This window comes from Lagopus leucura, unplaced genomic scaffold (genome assembly GCF_019238085.1).
Source record: "Lagopus leucura isolate 7727_CA_CO unplaced genomic scaffold, USGS_WTPT01 Super-Scaffold_100159, whole genome shotgun sequence".
Lineage (NCBI taxonomy): Eukaryota > Metazoa > Chordata > Aves > Galliformes > Phasianidae > Lagopus > Lagopus leucura.
The window spans coordinates 19,548,874-19,573,439 of NW_024962335.1; the positions used below are offsets into that span (position 1 = coordinate 19,548,874).

At 37.7% G+C, this 24,566-nt stretch overlaps 1 protein-coding gene across 2 annotated transcripts in view; it reads left to right on the top strand.

Annotated features, from left to right (window-relative positions):
* DGKI (diacylglycerol kinase iota) overlaps positions 1 to 24,566 on the top strand; it is a 106,334-nt gene that overhangs the window by 36,458 nt on the left and 45,310 nt on the right. For both annotated transcript variants that reach the window (XM_042889875.1, XM_042889876.1), the window contains 4 exons: positions 5,003 to 5,103; positions 16,581 to 16,660; positions 17,959 to 18,003; positions 23,058 to 23,127. In XM_042889875.1, the coding sequence (XP_042745809.1) occupies positions 5,003 to 5,103; positions 16,581 to 16,660; positions 17,959 to 18,003; positions 23,058 to 23,127 (296 nt within the window). The remainder of the gene's footprint in view (positions 1 to 5,002; positions 5,104 to 16,580; positions 16,661 to 17,958; positions 18,004 to 23,057; positions 23,128 to 24,566) is intronic.

Genomic DNA, 24,566 nt, shown 5'->3' on the forward strand with positions numbered 1-24,566 from the left:
GAAGGGCAGGAGGAGATTTTAGCTTCCTTTGCTGTTTGCCTTATCATATTAAAATCTGTGCGTGGGTAGTTTGATGAGGAATGTATTCTGGAAGACCTATCAGAAATTTGTCAGAAATTTGTAAGAATTGTTGGACCATTTTTATTATCATCATCATTATTTCCTTCCTCCATGCAGACACAAAGAATAAGAAATGTATCACAGACTTTATAAATAATTATATGGAGATTGAGGCATATAGAATTTAAAAGTTTATCATTGCAGTATTATCAGCTTGGTGGCATAGCAGTGCTACCTGCCTGCTACGCAGGAGCACCAAGAGCAAGACCCAGACTTCCTCTGCCTGTTTTCTCTTTCCTAACAACATGTTCTTTAAGAATGCAGCTGTGCTCCAAGTTGGCTGACATTGTCTTGCCAGTTGCTGCAAGATCTATTGGGGTGAGAGGAAAAAATCATAGTTATGGGAAAAGCGGAGTGGGTTTTCTTGTTGAATGGAAGTAGATGAGGTTCTGTTGATAATCTCAGAATTAGGTATGTGCTACTACTTCTGTGAGTTTGAACCATAAGTGCTGGAAAAGGTTGTGTTGATTTTATTTATTTATTTTCTACAGCTAAGATGTAGGAAGGAAACAAATGCATATTTTTTCTCCAGTAGGCAGTTTTCAGCAAGGATGGGGTGGTTGTGTGTGCATGTTAAAAATGAGTTCGCCTTATGAACAGTTTATTCAGGATGATGTAAAATTTCTAAGACCTATTTCTATACAACAACTGGTTCCATAGCACGAATATCTTCTCACAGAGAGGGTAGGCTTTTAAACATACAAAAGCTATTTTTCTTATGACTGTCTCCAGGTTTTAAGAATTTCCAGAAAGCATGCTATTTTCCTTAAAATGAGAATTATTCAGAGTTTATGTCTTCTATATTCTTGTGGAAAAGGTGAAATCCTATTTGCTTAATAGAATTAATAGTATTTTCTTTTACTTTACAGATATTTTTCAACCTAAAAAATGAATGAAAATAAGTATTGATTACTGAAATTATATACTTTTTGATGAAGGTGAATTAAAATAATTCTGAGGGGACTTCATAACATCTTTCATGGCTTGTTCTGCAAGGCTCATTTAGATTGTTATCAAATAATGCCACAAATGTGCACTTCTGGTTCACACTAATAAAAAGTCTGTCATATAAAATTCAAAATAGTAAAATATTTTACTTATGCTCCTGACTTGAGGAGACTGATATTTAGGCTTGTGTTTAACTGAAACCATTATAGCTATTCAACAAGAATGAGCAGAATGTTTCAGTTGACCTGACTCTGTGTTCACGATCCCGTGGACGTATGGCCTTTAGGATGTAATTCTGTGAATTGACCTGTGTGGAGAACGAGGTTCTTAATTAGGTTATTTAAGAAGCAATGGAATTCATTCATCTGTACTTTAAATTGATTTTCATTGACTATGTAATGCACTATTTTGAAGAATAAGTAATGCAAAAATATTTAAATACGTCAGATTGATTTGCAATGCTGCTGTCTGTGATTATTTATTTATAGTTTTTTTTCTGCTCGATCTGGAATGATTTTCATCCCATCCTTACAGTTGGGCAAGTCGTTTTATACAGTATAACATCCATTTCTATTAATACAGACAGCATTAACATCTGTTTTCAGTGATATTCACCATGGTATTTATTTTCACGTAGACATGATTGTGTCCTTGAGCCTTGCGGTTTCTGAATATGCTCAGTATGTCTAATCTAGAGGAATAGCACAATTTGTCTAACGGTGAGGATTCCTATATATAGAGTGTGATGATTACAAGAATATTGATATCGGAATTGTGCTGCTCAACTGCAGTTAATAGAACTGTGTGCAAAGCATGAGTTATGTGAGTGAATGAGCTATTCAGTTGGTTCATAAAGACAGTATTCCACCATGTAGAATGCCAGTCTGATATCATAAGGAGTGAATATTCAGCTATGTGAATTTTTTAGAGCCAAAGCTATTTTGCATAGGTCATGAATTTCAGTAAGACAGTATGATGTCAGGGAGCAACCATATTCTGAGTGAAGAGTATTTGCAAATTATTATGACCAAAACCTCAGATTTTGGTCATAAAAGGCTTTGAAAAGGCCTCTTAGCATTTGTTTCTAAAATTGTTTATTTTCTATAGAAAACTGTTTCTCGGATTATGCTTTTATGGCTAGGCTAGCTAAACTTCTCAAATGGGCAAAATGGCAAGTTCTGTTTCTCTCCATTTTTCCGTCTGGTATGGAGAGCAGGGCTGCGCACTACAGCACAGAGAGGAAGGGGGAAGCCTGAGCATCATACGCTGATGAGCTCTGTAGCGAGGAAGAAATGGAAAAGAAGGAGTAGGGAAACAGATATAGCGTGATTCTTGTTTGGAGTGCAAACATCACCAGTGCTAGACTGAGCAAGTCCTATTTGAGTAACAACTTCTGGTAAACACACTTTTTGGTATTTGGGAATGGAAAACATTTTTTCAATAAAATTCCAGTTTGGATTGTTAAGACTTCAGCCGAACAGTATAGATTTGGTTCTGGTTTCAAGAGAAACAATGGTTTGAGACGGTTTATTGGTTTAATTACATTTAGTTTAATTAGGGACCTAGCAGGAATAGCTATCTTTGTAGCACATTCAGATGTCACAGAAGAAATAAGACATTGCTGAATTTCTCTGTCACTCTATGGCCTTTCTTCCCAGCTCAGAGCTCAGAGGAGTCATCATTCATAGTCTGTCACTACCCCAGACCTACCACTAATCCCCAGTTCGTGAACCTATCTGCTGGAAGACTGAGCTACCTTCATAATAATGTTTGGTGGTAGAACACCATGGGAAAAACAGCATGGCTTCTTCATGTATTGTACCAGTACATAAAAGACTTCACGTTTCAGTGCTCAGACTGTCATTTTCATGAACCCTACTACATTCACTGCATTATTTTTTTTTTCCCTATGTAGTTAGGTTCCTATGTTTTCTTATTTATTTATTATCTTTTCTTGAGTAAAAATAAAAGCTCCCACAATTTTTATTTTTGAAACTTGTGTTTTGTATAATTGGGAAGGAAACATAATTTCTCAGACTGTGTCCATTTCTAATCCAGCAATGTGGCATTTAAAGTTGTCTAAGGGGGAAAAACAGTGTCAGACATTGCAATTACATTCTTCCATCTATGCACCTTTCCTCTTACTTGCATGCAGTAATATTCCTTGGTTGTTCCTTTAGCCAGCTTTATAGACTGCAGGTAGTGAGTGCTGATCTGACCTAATGGCACGTGAGTTATTAAGCTGTTCCCTGAGGCTTTGCTGGGAGTTATCACCCTGCATGTCAAGCAAAATCTTATCTTAAATATGGAGAGTTTGCTTGTATCCTGGAGTACTTTTACCCAATAGTCCCTGTTAATCACCGCAGAAAACACCTACAGCAGCCTATGTACTGCTGAATGTATCAGTCTTGCAGTCACTGTTAGCATTCATGATGTATTCTAAGTTATTCCTTATGAATTTTCATTTTAATACAGAAACTCATGTTCAGAACAGAAGGACTGCAGCTTCTTGTAACCTGTTGCATTAGACCTCAATTACTGAGACACCCTTAATTCATTATCCTTTATCAATTTTTAGGCTAGAAGTACTTGTGTCAGTAGAGTTATTTTTATACTGGTACTTGATTTTCAATCTTTACTTTCATCTGTCAATATGTGGCAGAGCATTTATGTCAACAGAGAGAAAGTATACAATAAGGAAACTGAAATACATGGTAATTATGATCTCTGTGGCTCTTCTGCAAACCATGTGTTAGGTCTGTAGTATTTTCAGGCCAAAAAGAAAATTACTTGCTTGAAAAGTAAAAAAAAAAAAAAAAAAAAAAAAAAGAATTACATTTCTGGAGTGTGAATTGGCAGTTAAAGTGGCAATCCTGAAGGTCAAAAATTTTAAAACTGAAATAAAGCAAACGATAAGCTTGTCTATGACAGTGCATAGAATTTTAACTTTCAAAAGGCATTGTGTGCATTAAGAGCTCTGTTTTTAAATAGATTAAAACAAAGTGAAAGTAGACAATCTTTTGGTGCAAACTCAGAATGAAGAATCTAATTTTAGGTGGGATGAAACTGTCAGGACAGACACTTTATATGTGTATTATAATACACAAGCTATCTTTCTCCCTTTACAAGTGGAAAATGCTAATGTGGCCAAGTTTACATAGCATTCAGTTAAACAAAATGTAACAGTAACAGTAAGATGGAAACTTGCATGAAATCAAAACAAAGCTCTTCAAAACAACTGTCTATCAGTTAGTGGCCACTCAAATTTATGGATAGGAACCCATGAAAGGTTTCAAAAGTATGCAGACCTCCAAGGCATATAAATCTGGCCGAAATCTGTAGAAACGAAGTACTCAAACTTCTTTTTATGGTCTCTCTGGCATATGTGTATTGGACTCCAGTTTGGCAATCCAGCTCTCAACATTTTGTTTCCTGCTCCCTGGAACAGAGCTACTGAAAGAGGATCCTCTGGAGATCCAAGTGAATGTGCTGGTGGACAGAGAAAAAGAAGTCCTGTGAGGCTTCCAAAGAAAGCGTCAGCACCCTGAAGCAAAGCTCTGTGAATTTTCCTACTTTAGGGATGTACAAAAAGGCATCTGTAATGGGAAAGGATATCTATATAGAGATTGACGAGCTCAGAAAAGCCTTTGCAATTCCAGGTCACCCAGACAGTAAACAGGCTTCTTGATTTTGCTTGTAATTTAAGATACATCATCTATTCTGTGTAGTCTGTAGTCCTGATCTTGTAAAAACACAGTGGTGGGCCAGTGAGGATCAGGCCCAGTTTTGAAGAGGCTTGCTCTTATTATTCTTTTACCAAAGGTTAAAATTCATATTGTATTTTATTTTCTGCTCTTCCATGGAAAAGTTTGTCTAAGAAGCTTTCTTCTTCTTCTTCTTCTTTTTTTTTTTTTTTTTTTTTTTTTTTTTGCAGTCCTCATTCCATCCCTGATCGCCTGCGGATCAGAGTGAACCGGATTAATTTGCAAGAATATGAAGGGCTACATTATGACAAGGAAAAACTCCGTGAAGCTTGTAAGTTGTAAGAAGCTAGGTTGTACCTGCTCTCGGTAGAATATTATGTGTAGATCTCACATTAACAACAGCAAAACAAAAACAATCCAGGGTCAAACATACATTTTGGACAAGTCCTATGTGAGCTATAGGCTCATCTAATTGGGTATATGCACATGCATTCTTTCTATATAAATACTGTCTGTATAAGGAGTGTTCAGGTGTTTTCTTACATGTGCCTTCTACACGTTAATTTTATTTACTATAAAGTAAGTATTTTTCACACCTGATTTTTTATTTGTGTCTTTACATTGACTCTGATGACTTTCTGCTAGCATATGAAACTTACCAAGGCTTTATGATTAACACCAAATTTGAAACTTAATAAGAGACTGGTTTCAAACTGAGAAGTTGATCATAAAATGACAGAATCATAGAATTCTCAGAGTTGGAAGGGACCTTTAAAGGTCGTCTAATCCAGCTCCCCTGCAATGAATATGATTTTGCTCAGGTGCATTTATTTTGGGAAGGAAATTTGGCTTCCTTTATTCTTTAAAAGCCTTCAGTTTTGCACATAAGCAAATAATCACTGTTTTCTTTCCACATGTAATGGTTTAATTGCCACATTCAGGGGTAAGTCAAAAGCAGACAGATGGTTGCGTTGGCAACACTGATGACGATGATCCACACTTGGAAATGGAATTCCTTTCCTTGGTGCCACACAGTCATTAATCAATGAGGGACACGTCTGCTTGTGATAACAATTTAATAGAGTCTTGTTCATGCATCTGGCTCATTATTCATCTTAAATTACAAGCATGACTGTTTGTTGTGCAACAAAGCTTCAGCTCCCTCTGTAATATAGAGTGTTCTGGTAATTACAGGATAACAATCCTTTTAATTGTTTTGCTTATCTTACTGTTGGAAGATAGTTAAACTGTTTCACTTTCACCCCTCCAGTCCCATCCCTCCTTATTCTTCTCTCAGTTCATCTGGGCTCCTTCCAACAAAAGAAGTGATATGCCTTGAATTTTAATATAGGTCCTAACAGCCTTTTCTAAAGTTTCAGTTATTAGATTTCAGCTATAATCAAAGCAATCTAGGCCTTAATCTGTGAAATAAGGAGAGTTATCATAAGATGAGGATTATGGCTCACTGGAGAAGCATTTCTTTCAAGTTTAGAGTTTGACCTTGAGTATCTTTACAGTCGTCTTGAGCAGATGCTTTTGAAACCCTGTTGGAAACATTCTGGTTCTTTTGGTGATTCCTCCTATGCCTTTCCATCTGAAGGCAACTATCCTCATCCATTCCTACAACAGATGTAATTTTTTTTTTACTTAGTATATATTAAGTAATCAGTAAGAGCCATTGCATCATCTGACAAAAGACATACACCTTTTTACCCTGGTGTCTCTGCAACTGTACGTAGGCATTAATATTTGTCACATTCAAAAACAGTAATGATAACGTTATAAAATAATAGAAAATGGGCAGATAGTGATCTAGTAGCTTTGAGATTTGGTTTTAGGCTACACACATTTGATCACTTGCTGAGCATATATTCAAGGGGTTTTCATTCAAAAAGTAGACGTTTGTATATCAAAAGTTAAAGTGCTTGCTTTGTAATATGAGAAAGCAAATAATGTCCCCATCAAATAAAAAAAAACAAAAATCAGAGAAGATACTTTACCCTCTGCAATTATTAGGAAAGCCTTATATAAGGATTCATAACTTACAGCACACATTCATAGTCATCCTCCTACTTTTCTGGTTAGTAACTCCTGTCAGAGCTGTCCAACCTTTAGTTTACAAGAGGCTAATCTTGATTTGAAGAATCCTAGTTAATGCTAACTGTATCTGAAGAAAATCTCGTATGAAAAGAGAAGTGCTCTCTAAATAGTCAGTAATCAACCTGTTTTAAATATTCTCCTCGAATTCCATGAAGGAATCCCTGAAACCAAGAAAATCCCTGTGCTTTACTGAGCATAGGACCAATATCACAGCTTCCCTGTGACTTTTACTGCAAGGTGCTTGTATCTCCTCTGGAAACTGAGATGTAGCCAGACATCAAGTTGAATTGTTACACTAGAGGACTACACTAAATTTTTTATGAGGAAGGGAGGTGGGAAAATTGTGTAAACGTTCCTTTTAAGAAGAGCAGATAGCCATTTTAATTGTTTTTCTGATATAGATATGGATTCTGATATAGAGCTGTTTCTTTTTCTGGTAGCAGGTCTGCACATCACTGCCTGCCTGGCACTATAATGTGTTTAACACTTCTTTGGAATAAGTATGCTATCTCAGTCCACATCAGCAAACCTCTTCCTGGAGCACTGTCACTTAAAGTTACTCGGCTTGAGAGGGAGGAGGGAAGTGGTAAGGCAGGAACAGCAACTCTACTTTCTTCTCCAAGGTGGCCATAATGGGTGGAGGGGTCGATGGGAGGAGAAGGGTTTTTACTGCCCTGAAGAAATAAATCACCATGGTGAGTGACAGATTGAAATTCTATAAATCTGAATCAAAAATTTAAATATGGGTATTGTATGCTAACAAAATAATTATAAGTGATTCTGCAAACAGAGGAGCTGTTGACTCTCCTGAAGATAGAGAGGCCTTGACAGACTACAGGACTGGGCAGTCACCAGATGCGTTAAGTTTAACAAGAGCAAGTGCTGGATTCTGCACTTGGTATATATGTACAGGGACGGGCATCTGAAAGCAACTCTGTGGAAAGGTATCTTGGGGGTTCTGGCTGATGGCAAGTTGAACATGCGACAACAGTCAAAAAGACAAGTCGTACCCTGGTTGCCAGAACTGCCACTGGACAAGGGAAAGGATTGTCCTGCTTTGCTCTGTGTCCTCACATTGAGCACTGTGCAGTTTGTGCACAACAATATAAGAAGGACATAAAGCGTAAGGACGTAAAGAGTATCTAAAGGAGGGTTACAAGGATGGTGAAGGGTCTGGAGGAGAAAATGTATGAGGAGCAAATGAGGTCAATTTAGGTAGAGCTGTGTGTAACCAGGATGTGGACTTGATGATCTATGTGGGTCCCTTTCAACTGAGAATATTCTGTTATTCTAAGAGCGTTCACAATGGGCACTCACTCACACTGTTGCAGTAGTATTTCTTCCAGATGTGTTGTTTTCAGTGGGGCTAGCTTACTGCAGCATGTCTGTAGCTTTCAGGAACATGTATATAAGACTTGATGCTCATAAGAGACTCAATTTACTTGTCTTTCTAAGCTTTGGCTGAATATCTACAATTTAATTCCAGAATGCTATGCTTACCATCCATTGTCTGCCCACACCAATTAAAAGCACTTTTATCTCCCCATAGTTTTTGAAGACTAAACTAGAATCCCACAGCAATCTGAACAGGAAAAGGAAGCCGATTAATAATGACTCATGCTGTTATCCGTGAAGGAACGGTAACAAAGAAGCTATTAAGGTTTTTGCCTGTCACATGTCTCCATAATAGAGTTTTGAAATCTCTGACATCAGTGTAGTAATCTGGATCACTTTAATTCACAGTAAATACATTTCACTTCCCTGGTTTGCTCAAAATACTGATTTGATTCTATCAAGTGCTTCATCTGAAATTGTACTTCCCGACGTCTAACAACTCATCATACAAACTGTTCCATGAAGATTAATCTTCACTCTGTTGGAGGTAGACACCTCATTTTGAAAACCTTCTGAGCAATTAAACAGTGTCATTTTGTTCTCTGAAGGGCAAAATTGTTCTTAGCCCATTCTCCTTCTGTTGCTCTTTACTTTTCTTGTCACTGCAGCTGGCATTTAACCAAGATGCTGTTTCTGAATTGTCCCTTCTTTCCCTTCCCTATGCTCCTCCCTTTCTCTTTCATTCTGTCAGCATCTCAGTATTGTCTCTGTGATGATTGATGATGGTACGGGGGTTACTTATTGATCCTTCTATGACGGGGTTGAATGATTCCATGCACTCTTTTAGGAAAGGGATACATCTTGAACATTTTAGTTATGTTGTAAGTTGCTGCTAATGTAGTTGTTATCTCCAACACATTCATTCCTGTATATCTCTCAAGCACTTGTCACCCTAATCACCAGTTTCAGTTCCTCTTGCCTGATGTGACAGTTCTACCTTAAGTGACCAAGATCATCATATTCAATATTCAGTTGATGTCTCCAGATGGGCAGAACTTAATACTGTGTCTCGTCTGTGCATCTTCTGTGTACTGTTTCTGTTTTCCTGCTATGGTAGGAAAGTATGATTCAAAATAGCATTTGGGGGGGAACAATTCAATTATTTTTAAAACAACAAAATCTTTTTGTTTATGACACTAGATTTTCCCCATTTCACTGCTCCTATGAAATTACTGACAATGGAGGTATATACAGAAATTATTAGAAATTAATACACCCATGAATGAATTAGTGACCATATGGTACTCATCTATGTTTTCTCCTTAGTAACATTACTGTAGATTTGCACCATGAAGCTGGAGGGGTGAATTAGCTCACCAGCAGCAGTAGATACAAAACTTTATCTATTTGTTTGTTTGCTTATTTAATAGAATCTGACAATTCTTAGTGCTCTTTACATATTTTTTTATGTTCTAGCGTTGGAGATCCCATCTTGCTTACTCAATGCCACTAAGATTAAGGAGGAATCATACTCAACCCCAGTGTCAGCAATATCAGAAATAAGTATCAACTCTGTGAACTCTTGGTCTCCCACATCACTATATTTCACACAGAACCAGTCATTCCTTATCTCCTATGGAATAAAGTGACACAGAAAATTGAAAAACAATTTTTGAAGATTGATTTCCATGTGTACAGTAATTGATTTAGCTACAATCTAACAATCTCTTTCTATTTAGCTTCCTTGCTTTTTGTTTGTGTGTGTTGAGATCAGGAGTAACATGATGTGACATTAATCTTAGATTCTTATTTCTCTTCCAGTAATCTGTCCCTTGCTAATTATATCTAGCCAGATATCTATGTTGCATATGTCTTGCCTTCAATTTCTGTAGGTTATCTGAATGTTTTGGGGTCATCTGATAAATTCTTATTGAGTACAAGGACTAACAATCTTGTGAATGTTTTGAGACGTGTATGTGGACAGATACCATGGTTTCCTCATATCAGTAATGTATTAACCACAGTTTGAGAATCCCACCTAGGAAATCATAGAATCATAAAATGTCTTGGGTTGGAAGGGATCTGAAGGATGAACTATTTCCAGCACCTGTGCTCAAAGATGTAGCAGATGAAGATAGTTTGGAGCGTATTGAGTGTGATTTTGAGCAACTAGTTAAATAAGAAAAGGTCAGTGCTGAGGACTTGGTATTTACATCCTGATTCCCCATCGTGAAGGACACAGGCGTAAGTGATCTGGTAGGTGACTATGATGATGAGGGAAAACCTGAGTTAGCAGATGGAATCAGGACAAGGTTGATTAACCACTGAAAGAAATGTGCTCACTGGGATGCAGCATCAATCTAGATGGATGTAGGTGGAGTGGACTGTATAGCATAGAATCATAGAATTATAGAATGGCCTGGGTTGGAAGGGACCTCAAGGATCATCAAGTTCCATCTCACTCTTGTAGCATAGCTACAAATTCACTCTTTAGTCCTGGGAGAGAAGGACTAATGGTTGCTTATTTGTCAGGAGGTTTCTTAGCAGATGTGGTAGCTTGTCCTGTAGGGGCACTGTAAAAGGCAGCACTGCCTACAGACACTCCTCCAGTTTTCACTCTGCTTCAAAGTCACTATATTGATCTAACAGCTTTGCTTTTTCAGGGTGTGTTGTGCAGACATTAGATAATTCTGCATTTTTTCTTTCATGTTGATGTTAACAATGAGCTAAATATTGCAATCTCTGTTCATTCTGTGCTCGTAGATTCTCATGGTGATGTGTACAGATCACCATGCAAACCACTGATAAATGATTGTAAACGAAATAGAAATGATAAAAAAAAAAGAAGTTGTCAAATACATTGGTTATGTCAAAGGAAATCTCTCTTTTTGTCTCAGAATAAGATATTCTGAGCTTTTTCCAGGCACCACAGTGGATTGTATGTCTGTCTGTGATACACATCCATACACATGCATGTGTTCATACTCATGCATGTATTCAAAGACTAGAAAGACACAGGAGTCTAACAGAAGAAAAAGTAGGATGTGATCAAATGGCTAAAGGCACAATGAATATATACATAGGTGTTGAGACAGGAAACTTTAATTCTGTCTTTTTATAGCTTTGAGCTCTTGACTTTGTGGTCATAACACGTGTTTAACAGAGTATGTCATTGCCTGGATTTGAAAAGGAACCAAAACAAGCAACACAAAAAGTTCAATGGTTTAGGCGTGCATCTCATGTAATGGAGTTGTTTATATAGGGCATATCTACAGCCAACACAGTCCTCTGTCTTTTGAGCTACTAGGTAAACAGTAACCTGTAGGATTGACCTTTCCTTTGGCCTAGAAGACATGAGCAGTATTCCAATACATTTTGTTAGCATATATTAGCCTATTAACCCCACCGGACTGAGAGACAAAAACAGTGAGTTCCATTCCAGACCTTCCAGGAAATCACATTTTAATTAGGCTTTATGGCATAGATTTTTCTGCATACTTCTCTTCTGCTGTTTCTTTTTCTATCACTTTCCTTGTTTGATTTCTTCTTATGTTTTCAATCCTATTCTTCTTCAGCACTCATTTTCTTCCTGTTCATCTTTGTCTGTCTCTATAGATTTTACAGCTCAGGTTCCTGTTCTTTTTCTTAAATGTAAACTCCTAGGCATTGTTCAGCCAGATCTCTTCTTTCAGCTCTTAATCCCAATATCTCTTCCTTACCAGTCTCAATTCCAAACTTTTAATAGTCGTTCTTTAACCCGTTCTTTTTCATCTGGTATCTGGGACAATTTCCCTTCGCATTTGACAGACAGCTTTTTTTTACTATGTCTGTGTGTTGGAGAACTGACATTCTGGAGGGGATGACCCTCTCAAATGTGCTCTTTCAGTCTGGTAACGTCCGTTGCATTTTATGCACAAATATATGATGATTTTAGTACTGAAACACTAGTATTAAAAAAACCAACAACCAGCCAAGCAACCAAAGAAGGCTTTGATTCTGTCAGTAGAATAAATGAAAGGTATCTGAGGAGATGTATGGCATAGATTTATTTTGGAAAAAAAATCCTTTTGTGGAAACTCAGTTGTGTTAAAACCACAGTGGAGAAATCTCTTAATTTAAGTGTCTGAATATCTTAGAATTCTCTCACAAGAACTTACTTGGTTCTTCACATTTCTAATATCAGCAAAAACCCCTCAGGAAAATGATGTTTTTATAACATTTCCAGTAGTGAGGATCCTTTATTTGCTACATTAAACATTTACAGCCCCATGTCTAATCTCCCCATTCCCCTGAGGTATATGTCAGTGTTGGAATGAGTTTTTCTGGCGTTCATATCTACCTTAATGATCTGCCTTGAGGCTGTCTTATTTGAGATTTGAGTGGGTTAATCATGGTGTTTAGATCACAAATTGAATACTTTCATAACAATAAATGGGGAAGTTAATTGAATTTTTCTTGATGGTTTAGTATGCAGTGTTCAGGCAGTGTTCTTGGTACTGCTGAAGAGTTCACTAGCTTTAGGTATTCAACATAATGGGCACTTAATAGAAGATTTCTTCTTTGTTTACATAAATTCCGTAGGTAATTTCATGAGAGCTTAAGAAAGTGCTACTAATCTTGCAGTTATTAGAGCATTACGCTAGTCATACTGCTGCATCTACCTCACTCTCCTCCTGCTGACTCTTGATTTCAGTCAGCATTGCTAGGAACAAAAAACTTTCCGCAGTGCTGGTTCAGAATATGAAGCAACTGCCTGGCTGTCTCATCTCCTGGGGTTCCTGCACTGCTGCTTATCCATGCAGTGTTAGAGTACGTATCCACAGCTCCCTGGATAAAGTTCTTTTCACCATTCAGGGAACACAAAGAAGCTGGGAGTTAGATGCAAGCAGTCAGAAGAGCAGGCGCCTCAGGAGAAAAAAATCTGTCTCCTGAATGCTGTGGCTTGGCCTGTGGTCTGAGACTATCCTATGTTTGGCATATTTCCATACGTGGATATGTCTGTGTTGTCACAGGAGTGGATAATCTGCGGGTGTCTAGGAAAGCTGCTCTGCATTGTTTGTGCTCTTAATACATGCAAGACTGCAAAATTTTGTTTTCCACTCCCACCTTTCACCTAACATGTCCAGTAATCACTGTGTCCCACAGCACTGGCTTTTGCTGCTCACATCCTTATCCACACAGAGCTATTCAAAAAAGACAGAAGTCCACTAATTCCCTAGTGAAAATGTTTACAATGACATTCCATGTCAAGCGGTGCATGCACATTAACCTTACGTCTTTACCTGATTCACCATAATTTACCTCATTTAATGCTTGGACTAGATGATCTTAGATCCTTTCCAACCTTAATAGTTCTGTGATTCTGGCCCCACTGCACAGTGTTGCCCTATGTTTAGAACAAGCAACAGTCCTGCAGTTTAAATCTGTATGGGCTTGAAGGGTTTTCAAAAAGCTGCTATTTTGAGGCACTTCAAAAATCTTGGCTGTATAATGTGTTGTGCATGCTTACTGTGGTTTATGGTACAAGTGAGGGCTGGAAACATTTCACTTGCTGGAAGGCAAATGAGTTTCACAACAACAAAGAGTAAACAACACAAAGCCCCCCACTAACATTTATCAAGCAACGTTTTAACATATGAAGTAATGTTATTCAGTAATGACTTTAAAATTTAGTTTTTTAATTGAACAAAACCATGTGGGACGGAACCATACAGGACTTACCTCACACATCTTATCCCTTAGCTAGCCATTGACCCACAAAACCAGATGTACTGGTTCAGGATTTCCAGGCAGAAGTCACACATCCCTTTTTAAGAGCAAATTATACATGTGATTGGTGTACAAAATGTAGATAATTAATTATACTAACGGATTATAATCTTCATCTGTAATGATGCAGATAAGGCTCAGAAGCGTCACAGCTCAGCCATCTATTATTGCATACTAGTGCTTTCTTTACAGGTGATTTGGTGAATTTCTTTAGAATTCCCAGTGTTTATAAGGTCCTTCTGCTCAGGGCTATCAGCAGTGGTGGAGATTAAGGATTGTCATTCTGTGTTAGTTCCAAAGTTTCAGTGGGTTAAAGCTCTGGACCCTGTTAAATTGCAGGAAGTTATTCAATACAAAAGGGACAAAATGTGTGGTGACAATTTATGAACCAATGTTGTATCTCCCTAGTGCTCTGAAACTGTTCAAGATACAGTCGTGTCTGCTGCAATTCACTTTTTAGTGCTCTAAAAAATCTCAGCCCTTTCAATAAGGGCTGCAGAGGGATTTACTGAATTAAAACTAGATGGTCATTAAGTGCTTGTTGCCAAGAGCATAAGGGTCTCCTGTCAGAGCAGGTTAAGCACCAGCAAACACAAAGTAAAGGGAATCAGTCTGTAACTCAGAGTGTCGGTATACATAAAGCAGACCTGACCATTGACCCTCATTCCACTTAACTTGTCTCACAAGCTCTGTTGAGTAATGAAAAAACCCTGGAGGTTGCAATAAGCAGTGTTGTTTGCTAGGCTTTCTGAAAACAAGCTGGATAGGGATTACTGTTAGATGCGTTATTTGATAAGTAGCATGGGCTTTGCTTCTCTCATTTTCCTTTTTAGCCCTTCTTTCTTTTCCTTTTTTTTCCTCCCTCCCTACCATTTTTTCCTTCCTCTGCTTCTGGTTTTCTGAGAGTCATATCTGCTCTGCTGTTTACATTGCTTTCTGAACACGATGCTGACAGAGCTGGTGATGTATCTTTGGAGCCCTTCACTGGCCTCTGAGCTCCATTATGCCCTTCAGTCTTGTAGCTGCTTCCTGTCTTCTCCTTGAGACCACTCATTTCTCATTATGCTTCCAGCCTTGGTGGGCCACAAGGAAAATGAGCCATGGAAGTGTTCCCCATTATGTGTTATCACTAACCTGTTCCTTTATTAGAATGAAGAGCTTCCCAACAGATAAGCATCTCAGGGCCACTCTTAGTTAAGCCCCCTTGAGTGATATGAGGAATTGCAGCACAGTTGTTCTTTCTGTTTGTCTCAGTACTGTAATGTCTCAGTAATGTCAATGACATTAAGTTGCTTTTTGTTATTCAGTTACCAAAATTGTTTGTGAGCTGATATTCTTCTCTCCCTCTGGAATACTTCATATGATGATTTAAATCCATTTCCTGCTGCTTCCCTGCTTTTGGGGGCAACATTTGACTAAAGACCCTTGAGGGAGAAGAAAATAATGTTATGATTCAGTTTCAGACATTCATGTGCTTAAGAATTTTTGTACTTGTTTCCTTTCTATTTAAAAAGATTTTAGCAGGCAGCTCTCTCGGTACCTTCCTAGTAGACTCATGTGTACTTTTTCTCCCATCTTTGCTTTTTTTTTTTGTTTAACAAAGAAAACCTAGAGTCTGAAAGAATAGTTGTGGAAATCTAAACTCCTCATTCTCTGAAATGCTACCTTTGGCTGAGGGGACTTATTTGCTGTATTTTTTGCTCCTTTCCTCCTTCCCTCCTTCCCTCCTTCCCTCCTTCCCTCCTTTCCCTTTCTTTTCCTTTAAGACATTGTGGACATGTGTAAGTTTTGTGTGCAAATGGAACAATGCCTGTTTTTATTTAAAAGCACACTTACATCAAAATAACATGATACTAGTTTTCTCCTATGTCAGACTGCGACCTCAGGGATACTCTGTAACTTTGTTTGCTTTTACTGTGGATGTAATTTTACTTTGGAGATATAAAGTTGAAGCCGATAACCTCTGAGTATGCTTTTTTCCTTAAATCCTATCATAAAATGTAGTGAATTAATTTGCTGCAGTTTATTGTCATCATTTTTTTCTCCTGCTGAAGTAAAGGTTTCATTATATAGTAATAAATAAATACCTCTTTAATTTTAAGTCAATAAACCAATAAGCTAAGGCTGGAAAGCAGAAGCAGCCCTATTCTTTGGTGTCAGTAACAGTTTCAGGAGAGGTCTGCCGGAGGATTAAAAGGAAATCCCAAAAATACTGTTTAAAACAAAATCCTGGTGGAATGCAAAAGCTTTAAATCATCTCTGTAGAATCTTAAGTGTTTTGAAAATGAAATACTCTGTGGTACATTTCCTTGCAAAAAATAATTGGTGTTTACATCAGAGAAGGAAGTACACAATTTTACTAGATCTCTTTTAGCTTGTATGAGATGGAAGGCAGTTGAATGCCAGAATCTTTGATAATTACAAATGGTTAAGACGAACGATGAATATTATGTTCCTGATTTTAAGTGACTGTTAAGATTTAGTAAGCAGAGAGCTTTAGTGAGGACGTTAAGAAAATCAACAACAAAACAAAACATACTGCAAATCTTTTAAAATTCAACAGACCTCAATTAAAGACATTTTTCTGTGTTTTTCATTTTCCAGCCATTCCTTTAGGAATTATAGTTGTTCGAGGAGATTGTGACTTGGAGACCTGTCGTATGTATATTGACCGTCTACAAGAGGTAATGTTTTTGTGAATTAAGTATCATTTATTAATCTGTATTATGCTCCTTCCACTCCTCAGTGTATAGGTCTAATGATTGCAACTACTTCGTATTGTGAGTATTGTGTATTGCCTCATACTGAAAACAAAACTTTAGAGCTATGATATGCTATTAAAACAGAGTAACACAAAACATTATTTTCCAAACAGGAAAAAATAAATCATGCTGAAACCGTTTAAATTATAGAGGAATTGATGTGTGTTGTTGTGTTTGCTTCTTCTTGAAATTGAACAGAATACATGCACTCTCTGCATTCGTTGCTGCATTTATACCAATTTCTGAGCAAATTAGTTTACAAACTCTATTATGTAAGGATAAATATCATGATATTTCAATGGATCTAATTATGCAAATATTATTCTCTAACACAGTCATGGAATAAACAGAGACTCCAACAAACACTACAGATATCAAACTGATGTTTCAAAAAATACAAGAATATATATCAGCTAATATATATCAGCTAATACGAATGTAGCTATTATCTTCTTGAATGCTTTGTCTCTGGAAGGTACTCTTAGTACAACCTGGGAAACTGAGAATCCAAATGCCCCATTACCTGAATAATTTTAAATGTGTGCGAACTTAGTGATAAAACTGGTGGATTTTCATTAATAGAGTGCCTCTCACTGTTTCATAAACTTGTAGTGATATCTTTCAAAAACATTTACAAATGTGGTGCCTTTACATGAGTTTCTGAATGGCTGTCCCAGTTGGCACAGGAGCTATGGACCGCATTCATCCCATTTTCATGCGAGAATGGAAGATTACAACACAGTAGTTGGGATGATGTTTGCAACACTGAGATGACCTCTTTGGCATGAGGTTGTCTTTAAACCTGAAAAAATACCAGGGGTTTTCTTTGGTGTATTAATTACTCAGAAATGATTACAAAAGACAATATTAAGGCTTTTAGCTTTTTTTTTTTTTTTTCTTTTTGCTGCAGATATTCTAAATTTAAATAGTTTTCATAGATCTGTGATATATAAATAGATCTGTGATAAGGTAAAAAGTCATCAACATAATCTCTGTATAAATTTTTAAAACTGGACCGTTTTTTACCAGATGCATGTAAATGCAAACTTTAAGAGAGCTTTCCTTAGCTATTTCGTGGCTTTGTTTAATATACTTAAAACCAATGAGAAATACTTGCAAAATTACTCTATGATGTTTAGCCAGCCACTTCAAATAGTAGAACTGCAATAACTTCTGCTGATTTAAACATTTCATCACTGACATATCTTTCATCCTATTAGGACCTACAGTCAGCAACTTCTACTACACAGAGAGTTCATTACCAGGTAAGATTTTAAAATCTTCATTTAGTAAATGAAGAACAAAGACAAGTTTAACCAGGTGGACTACACTGTTTGCATTTGAATGCAGATTTACAGGAATTTTTGATTTCCATTTGCCCTCAGATGATGGAGGCTCATTCCGATTTCCCTGAAATAATTTTTTTCCTTGCAAACCTTATGGAATCATCCTTAAAACTGCCTCTTGAAGCAAATGACAGAATGCGTCCTTTAAAATAAGTGACAAAAGAAAAGATGTTTCTCTGAGAAAAGGAACAGTAATTTTTTTGTATTGCAGAGATGAAGCAGCAGTACCTACCACTGAGAAGAAAAGTGTACAGCAAACCTAACCAATTAATAATTACTTGTACCACAGCCATTTTCCTCTCGACTAACATAATCTTCAGAGTAGTTTTTTTAATCCATCCTGGACACAAATGTGCGCTTTCTATGTGGCAAGACCATTCTCTTTTTAGATGGCTAGTTTTTAAAACTGGGCTCTTTGTGCATTTTGCAGCTATATTGTTTGATTTATACAATACAGAACTTGACTTTACAGTTGGAAGCATTCGAAAATATGTATTGCTCTCAGTAAAATATTGTGCTGCAGAATGATTACATTGGGAGTAAAATAATTCAGACTAAATCTACTGACTCCTGAGCTAATTTGGCATTAGCATGGAGACTTGACACAAACAATGGTCAATTGACAAAGTGTCTAGGACCACAAGACTCAAGGTGCATGGTGTTGATAGCCTTTTCCTAGATTTAACAATGTAAGTCTTGTTAGGATCAGCAGGAATGAGTTCACTGAGAAAAAATGCAAGGATCCAGCTGATGGGAACCTACTGTAGTGAAACTGCAGATGATTTCTTGGGCCTTAGTGATTACCTGGGTGATACAGAATTCCAGTTTGGCAGGACTGCCTGTACTGTGCTGTATTCAGGAAGGCACTACAAGAAAATGTAAATTTGGCATGCTTTTTCTGAAATTGCTTTCTTCATACCAGTACGTGGTTTGCTTCTGCACTTCTGTGTCCAATTTTAACCTCATAGTTTTGACATTTGTGTCAATCATTGCCCTAGGACTGACTTTTGGAACAGCACTAGCGTCTAGTGAATTGGCTAATAAAACAGCTTGTGTTATTCTGTACCATTCCTTATAAATTAACCTAAGTGGCTGCTGAGTGCTCCATGTGTAGGAAACTGCCTGAGGTAAAATGAGGAACTAAATATGTGCATATGGGGAGGGACAAAATAGGGAATGAAATGTCAGAAACCAGCTTCATACTTGGCCCTAACCTCTGTAGTTATAGCAGCATAGAAATTAATTGCCTAGCCTTTTCCTTTAGTGCACATCAGTGTGAAATCCCTCACTTGCTATTAATTTTTTATGATGCTGTATTTTTAATGCCCCCCTCTAGTTTTGTCTTCAGTACTTGTTTGTCCTGGATTCTTCAAATGCTGCTTTATTCCTAGCAGATTGTTTCTATGAACTGTCTTGCTAGGTTAGTCTGTGGTTCGTTCCACATTTGTTAGCATCTGTCTATAAATTACCAAAGTGGGGAAAACAGGGGATAAAGGGTTCTTGAGTTGATGGAACTGTCTTATCTTGCTAATAAGGTGTCATGGGTACTTTCAGGTCTCATAAACATGATTTTCTTGCGTGATGCTTCTGCAGCTCAAAACATGGGGAATCAGCAGAAAAAATATCAGCAAGCCTGGGTGTAAATGCAAAAAATGATGTTAGACTTGTTCTTCATTCTGCTTTCTTTCTCTAACAAGTTTAATGTATATGAAATATTATTCTCATGGGTCTGAGACCTCCCAAGCTAGTTGTGCTGTTGAACTATAATGGGTTCTTGGAAAGAGCTTATGCAATTTGTGACTTGATTTTGTATTTGCCAGCATTATCCCTATCTTCCTTTTCCCAGCATTATGTACTCTGACAGGTCTAAGAACTCTAAGAACTCACTTCTCCTCTTTTCATCATCTGCCATTTTTGTATGCGTTCTTATCTTTCAGTGCTTTCCTCCCTTTGTCCTTTGTATCCCAGCTCTAACCTTTCCTCAGACAGTGGGCTAAATGTTAAGATACATACAGCTCTGTGCATTTAGATAAATAGAAATTAGCAAATGTAGCAGATTTTAGAAAGTCCTTGACTCTCCTACCACAGTTACGATACAAGTAAACCTAAGCATCTCACAACTCCATAAACTCATGTTAGAGAAGGAAATTGTTACATTTTAAACCTGATAGTTTAACTACCAATATACATTTTTTATAACTATTTATAGAAATAGTTCATGCTCTGGAATGTTATACTGTCTTCATCTCTCCTGTATTGCACATAAATTGGAGACAAACTCTGTACAGTAGGACAAGGTTTATGGGATCAAGCAAAATCACTGAGTGCAAATATGGGAGGGAACTGAGATTTGATTTTTGTCAGATTGGATACAGATGCAGGTATTATGGATCAAAAGATAGTCTTTATAAAAGCAAAATATGTAAGTGGCTGCAGTAACATTTCAGACAAGATTCATTGCCAGCACTCCAAAATCTTAAGGCACAGAGAAGATGACATGGGTTTCCCCGAGCTGTCTTTGTTTTTCTGTGCAGTATAACTGGAAAGGAAAAGCAATAATAGGAAGTTCCATTCAATTGCAGTAGAAGCTAATAAGATGAATCATGAAAAACTGTCATGATATCAAATACAGTTGTTAAAGATTTCACAGTGGCATCTTGCAAGGCATTGAGATGTATTCACATGGCTGTGCGAAGGAATATCCATCAGAATGTGAAGTCCTAATTGTCATCACAGCTGCTTGAAAATGACAGGTAGTGCATGCAAGCACTCAGCTGACCAGGAATTCAGGGAAACCAAGAACTTGTGTATGTGTACAACAGCAGCATGACCTCATTTTTTTCTCAAAGAGCTCAAAAAATGTTGGATACTATTATGTTGATTGAAGAGTGAGGTCTGTCTCTTGACATAGGATGGTATTGTTTGGTACTTAATCATTTTGGACAGTATTTTATCCACCCAGACTGAAAGAGAACTTCCTCCAGCATTCTGTGAGATTTTCTCCCAGTAGAAAAAGCAACCTGCTTCTTCCTCACAGTCTTACTGACACATCTGGGCAGTCTAGGAAGTTGAACCAATGAAACATCCATTTTTCTATGGATATATTCTTTATTTCTTTCTGAATTTTTTTCTGACACATGGCTACATGGATAAGAAGTGTTTTAGAAATATGTCAGATTTGCAAAAGAGTAAGATAAATTGCTGAGAAATAACCACCCCTTCTACGTTTTCTTAATGATATAGACAACAGACAGTAAAGGCAGAAGAAAATATAGCAAACTTTAAAACTCTGAGAATCTGTATGAATGTTCCAGATGTGTTGGGTGTGCATGATGCACCATATACTGTCATTTTAACTCTGCTGGTATTTCTGCAGTTTCACTCTTGTATAAAACCCTGGACGTGATGCCAACAGCCTGAGGGACTGGTGGGGTTCGTGTCACTTGGAGTCTGTCACTTGGGCTAGATACCTTTCTAAAAGGTCTGCTGTAGTTCAGGCTGGAGTGATGACTTTGAAGCACAAGCTGGAGGACAGATTTCTGGATTGTGCTAGATATTAATCGTTCATAACCCTGTCATCCCTCCTGGTTGAAAACCCACGATTGACTGAAATCTCTTTTTGGAGCTTACTCTTTCAGTCAGTCTTTACTTTCTGATGGTAGACTCTCAAATACCTACTCGCCAGATAGAGCTGTACAATTCCCAGTGCAGGTTGTTTTTTTTAATCCCGCATCCTGCAGTCAGGAAAGGTGGTGGGCATCTATATGATATTCAGAAAAGTTCCAGTGAGATACTATTCTATCAGTTTGTTTTCACCACTTGTGCCCATGTTATGGATATATGTCCATATGCCTTATCATATACTGTACTTCCTGTGCAGAGCAGTACTTTTCTCAAAGGCACCTTTCTTCCCCATTGCTTCTGCTTTCTCATTTTCTCACTTTGTGCATTGATATAGCCTTCCATACTCTGTTGTCTTAAGGAGAAGTAAATTTCAGTCTTGAGTGAATATGTGCCTGAATTTACATCATTTGCAGGTGTGCTGATTTTACTGCATAAGTTATAATTAAGGACAGAATTTGGCTCTATGCACATTTTGGGTTGGTGCCCACAGGCTGTGCTGTTGTGCTTTGTCCTATGCAAATCTATTTGTGTTTAGGTTGTGTTCCAACAGCTTTAGGAATCTGGCTGGCCATCCACTGGCAGCATGGCACAGAGCCATGACCACCTTCTGCTTTCTGAGATCCCTCTTGCCTCCAGATCAGTGAGAGCTGAGAAAACAAGGAACACCCTTTGTTCTTCCCCAACCATTTGGTTCCTTGATGTAGTATCAACTGGGTCCCAAGAAGCAGGTCTGTCTAGACAGACTGGGAATACATTGATGTGGGATGTCTGATGCCTTAGCCAGCAATGATCCCTAGGTCTGCACTCTGCATTGTCTATATTCTGGATGAAGACAACAGCTTCTTTTTTTTATTTTTCTTTTTGTTTTTAAATCTGATGTGTATTAGGGACATGCCAGGGACAGCAATATGGGCACTTGTTCTAAGTGGCAGACTGATGAAGGTGGGAAGGGCTGTAATGCCCTACTCTGGAAGAAGAGAAAGTGATACGTACACAAACATAGTAATTGAGTTCATTGCTTTCTTTTTGATCTTCTCTTTCACTCCTCCCTATTCTTCTACCCCAACAAACAAAGATGACTTCAGACATCTGAGAAAGCTGCTTCTGATGCAGTGCATTCTGATATTGTTGAGGTGAAGGAGAAAGGATAGCTGAGAGTGTGCTTCAGGTTTACTTATAGAGAGTAAATGGTTTGCTTTGCTATAGCACAGTAAAAACCTAATGTCAGTGGGGTGCAGACCCAGTGGATTTTGGTTTTGCAGGTTTTGCATATTGTGCAATATAGAAAAAAAATATATATATATATGTGGGTTTTTTTTTTAATAATGTTGCTTCTCTGACAAATACAGGACCAAGAAAGCTCTTTCCCAAGAGTACTTTCTGTTCAGAGGCTCTCTCCTAGATGGTGCTTCCTAGATGGTAAGTGTGTTTCCCTCTCATTGTGTCTAGCATGCTGCTTGCTGATGGTGTAGTTGTGAAGGACAGTGCATCCAAGAGTGCAACCAGGGAGGAGAAGCTGTTCCTTGCTGCGCTGAGAAGCTGAAAAGGGAGCTGTGTGGCCCCCTTTCCCTTCTGAAAAATGGGCCTTCAACTAGCAATCAAAATGTCTTCCATAGCATCGTCTCCTGAAGGAGATGGGTTCTTCCAAGAGTGGTTGGATGTTTTGTTTTATTAGTGTCTCTGCTGTGATGCAGCACTTATGTGGCAGTACCTGGATTCAGAATACACCTGGTTGTAGTAGCACACTGCCGTCAGCAGGGTTATGTTCTTTGTTACTCTTTCTCCATAAATACTGCAGTATTTAGGTGAAGGAAATGTAATCCCTTTCCCCTGGAAGGGGACACTGCATGTAACTCTTGTATTTGACTCATACTTCGCCAAATTGAGCAGCTTATCTGGGCTTTACATCAGGCTCCAGAGCTCTAAAGTGGGCAGCTAAAATGGATGGTCAACTGCTTTTACAAAAGCTTCAGCATGGGGGGGGAGTGATTTTGTTATTGCTCAAAACAAAACCAGTTACTCCTTGACAGTTTCTAATCACTTCTCCTCGTCTCTCATGATAGAATTGATGGAAAACTGATAGAAAATACATTGAGGATCTATTCGATTTTTAGAGAAAGCTGGGTGGGCAGATGGATTCAGTTTTAGTCTTTAGATGTTTGATATTCCCTTGCAGTGCCAAAAATGACAGTGCTATATCACTGTGCTGTTCTGCAGAAATGCCAGAATGAAAAAAAGTCTGTGATTTCACTGGCTAAACTAAATGCAAAGCAGAAACAAAAATATCACATCTGATAAAGCACACTGAAGGTGATAAAATAGTTCTGCTTTTAGCGATATATATTATTTAGCAGTGCCAACATTCATATTAGGTACTTTGTTTAGTGATTCTTCCCTCCTTTAATTTGTTCACGAGTAGAGTAAATCTTCTTTGAGCGTATCAGTAATTCACGCTGAATATTTGAGCACTTGTTTTACAAGGAATTCCCAAGCATATTATTGTTTTTTAGATTCACTGTTTGAATCAATCATATCGGACCTATCAGTTTTATGATGTTCTTGCTATACTGTCATTGGAAGAATGCAGCTCTTTCTGTCATGTATTTTAATATTAGTAGTTCTTATATAAATCTGAGACCCTATTTGCCTGTGTTTTAAATAATTATTTCAAGTAAATTGCTTCAATGAATATTGTTTTGCCAAATCCCATCTTTAAATTCGTTTTTCAGTGGAATGGGAATATAGAAATAATGAATGAATCAGATCGTGTTGTGGCTTCACTGACACAGAGGTTTTCTTACATGGTGCTGATGCTAGCTCAGCCCATCTTGTTCATATAGTTCTGCTTACACTTGCTT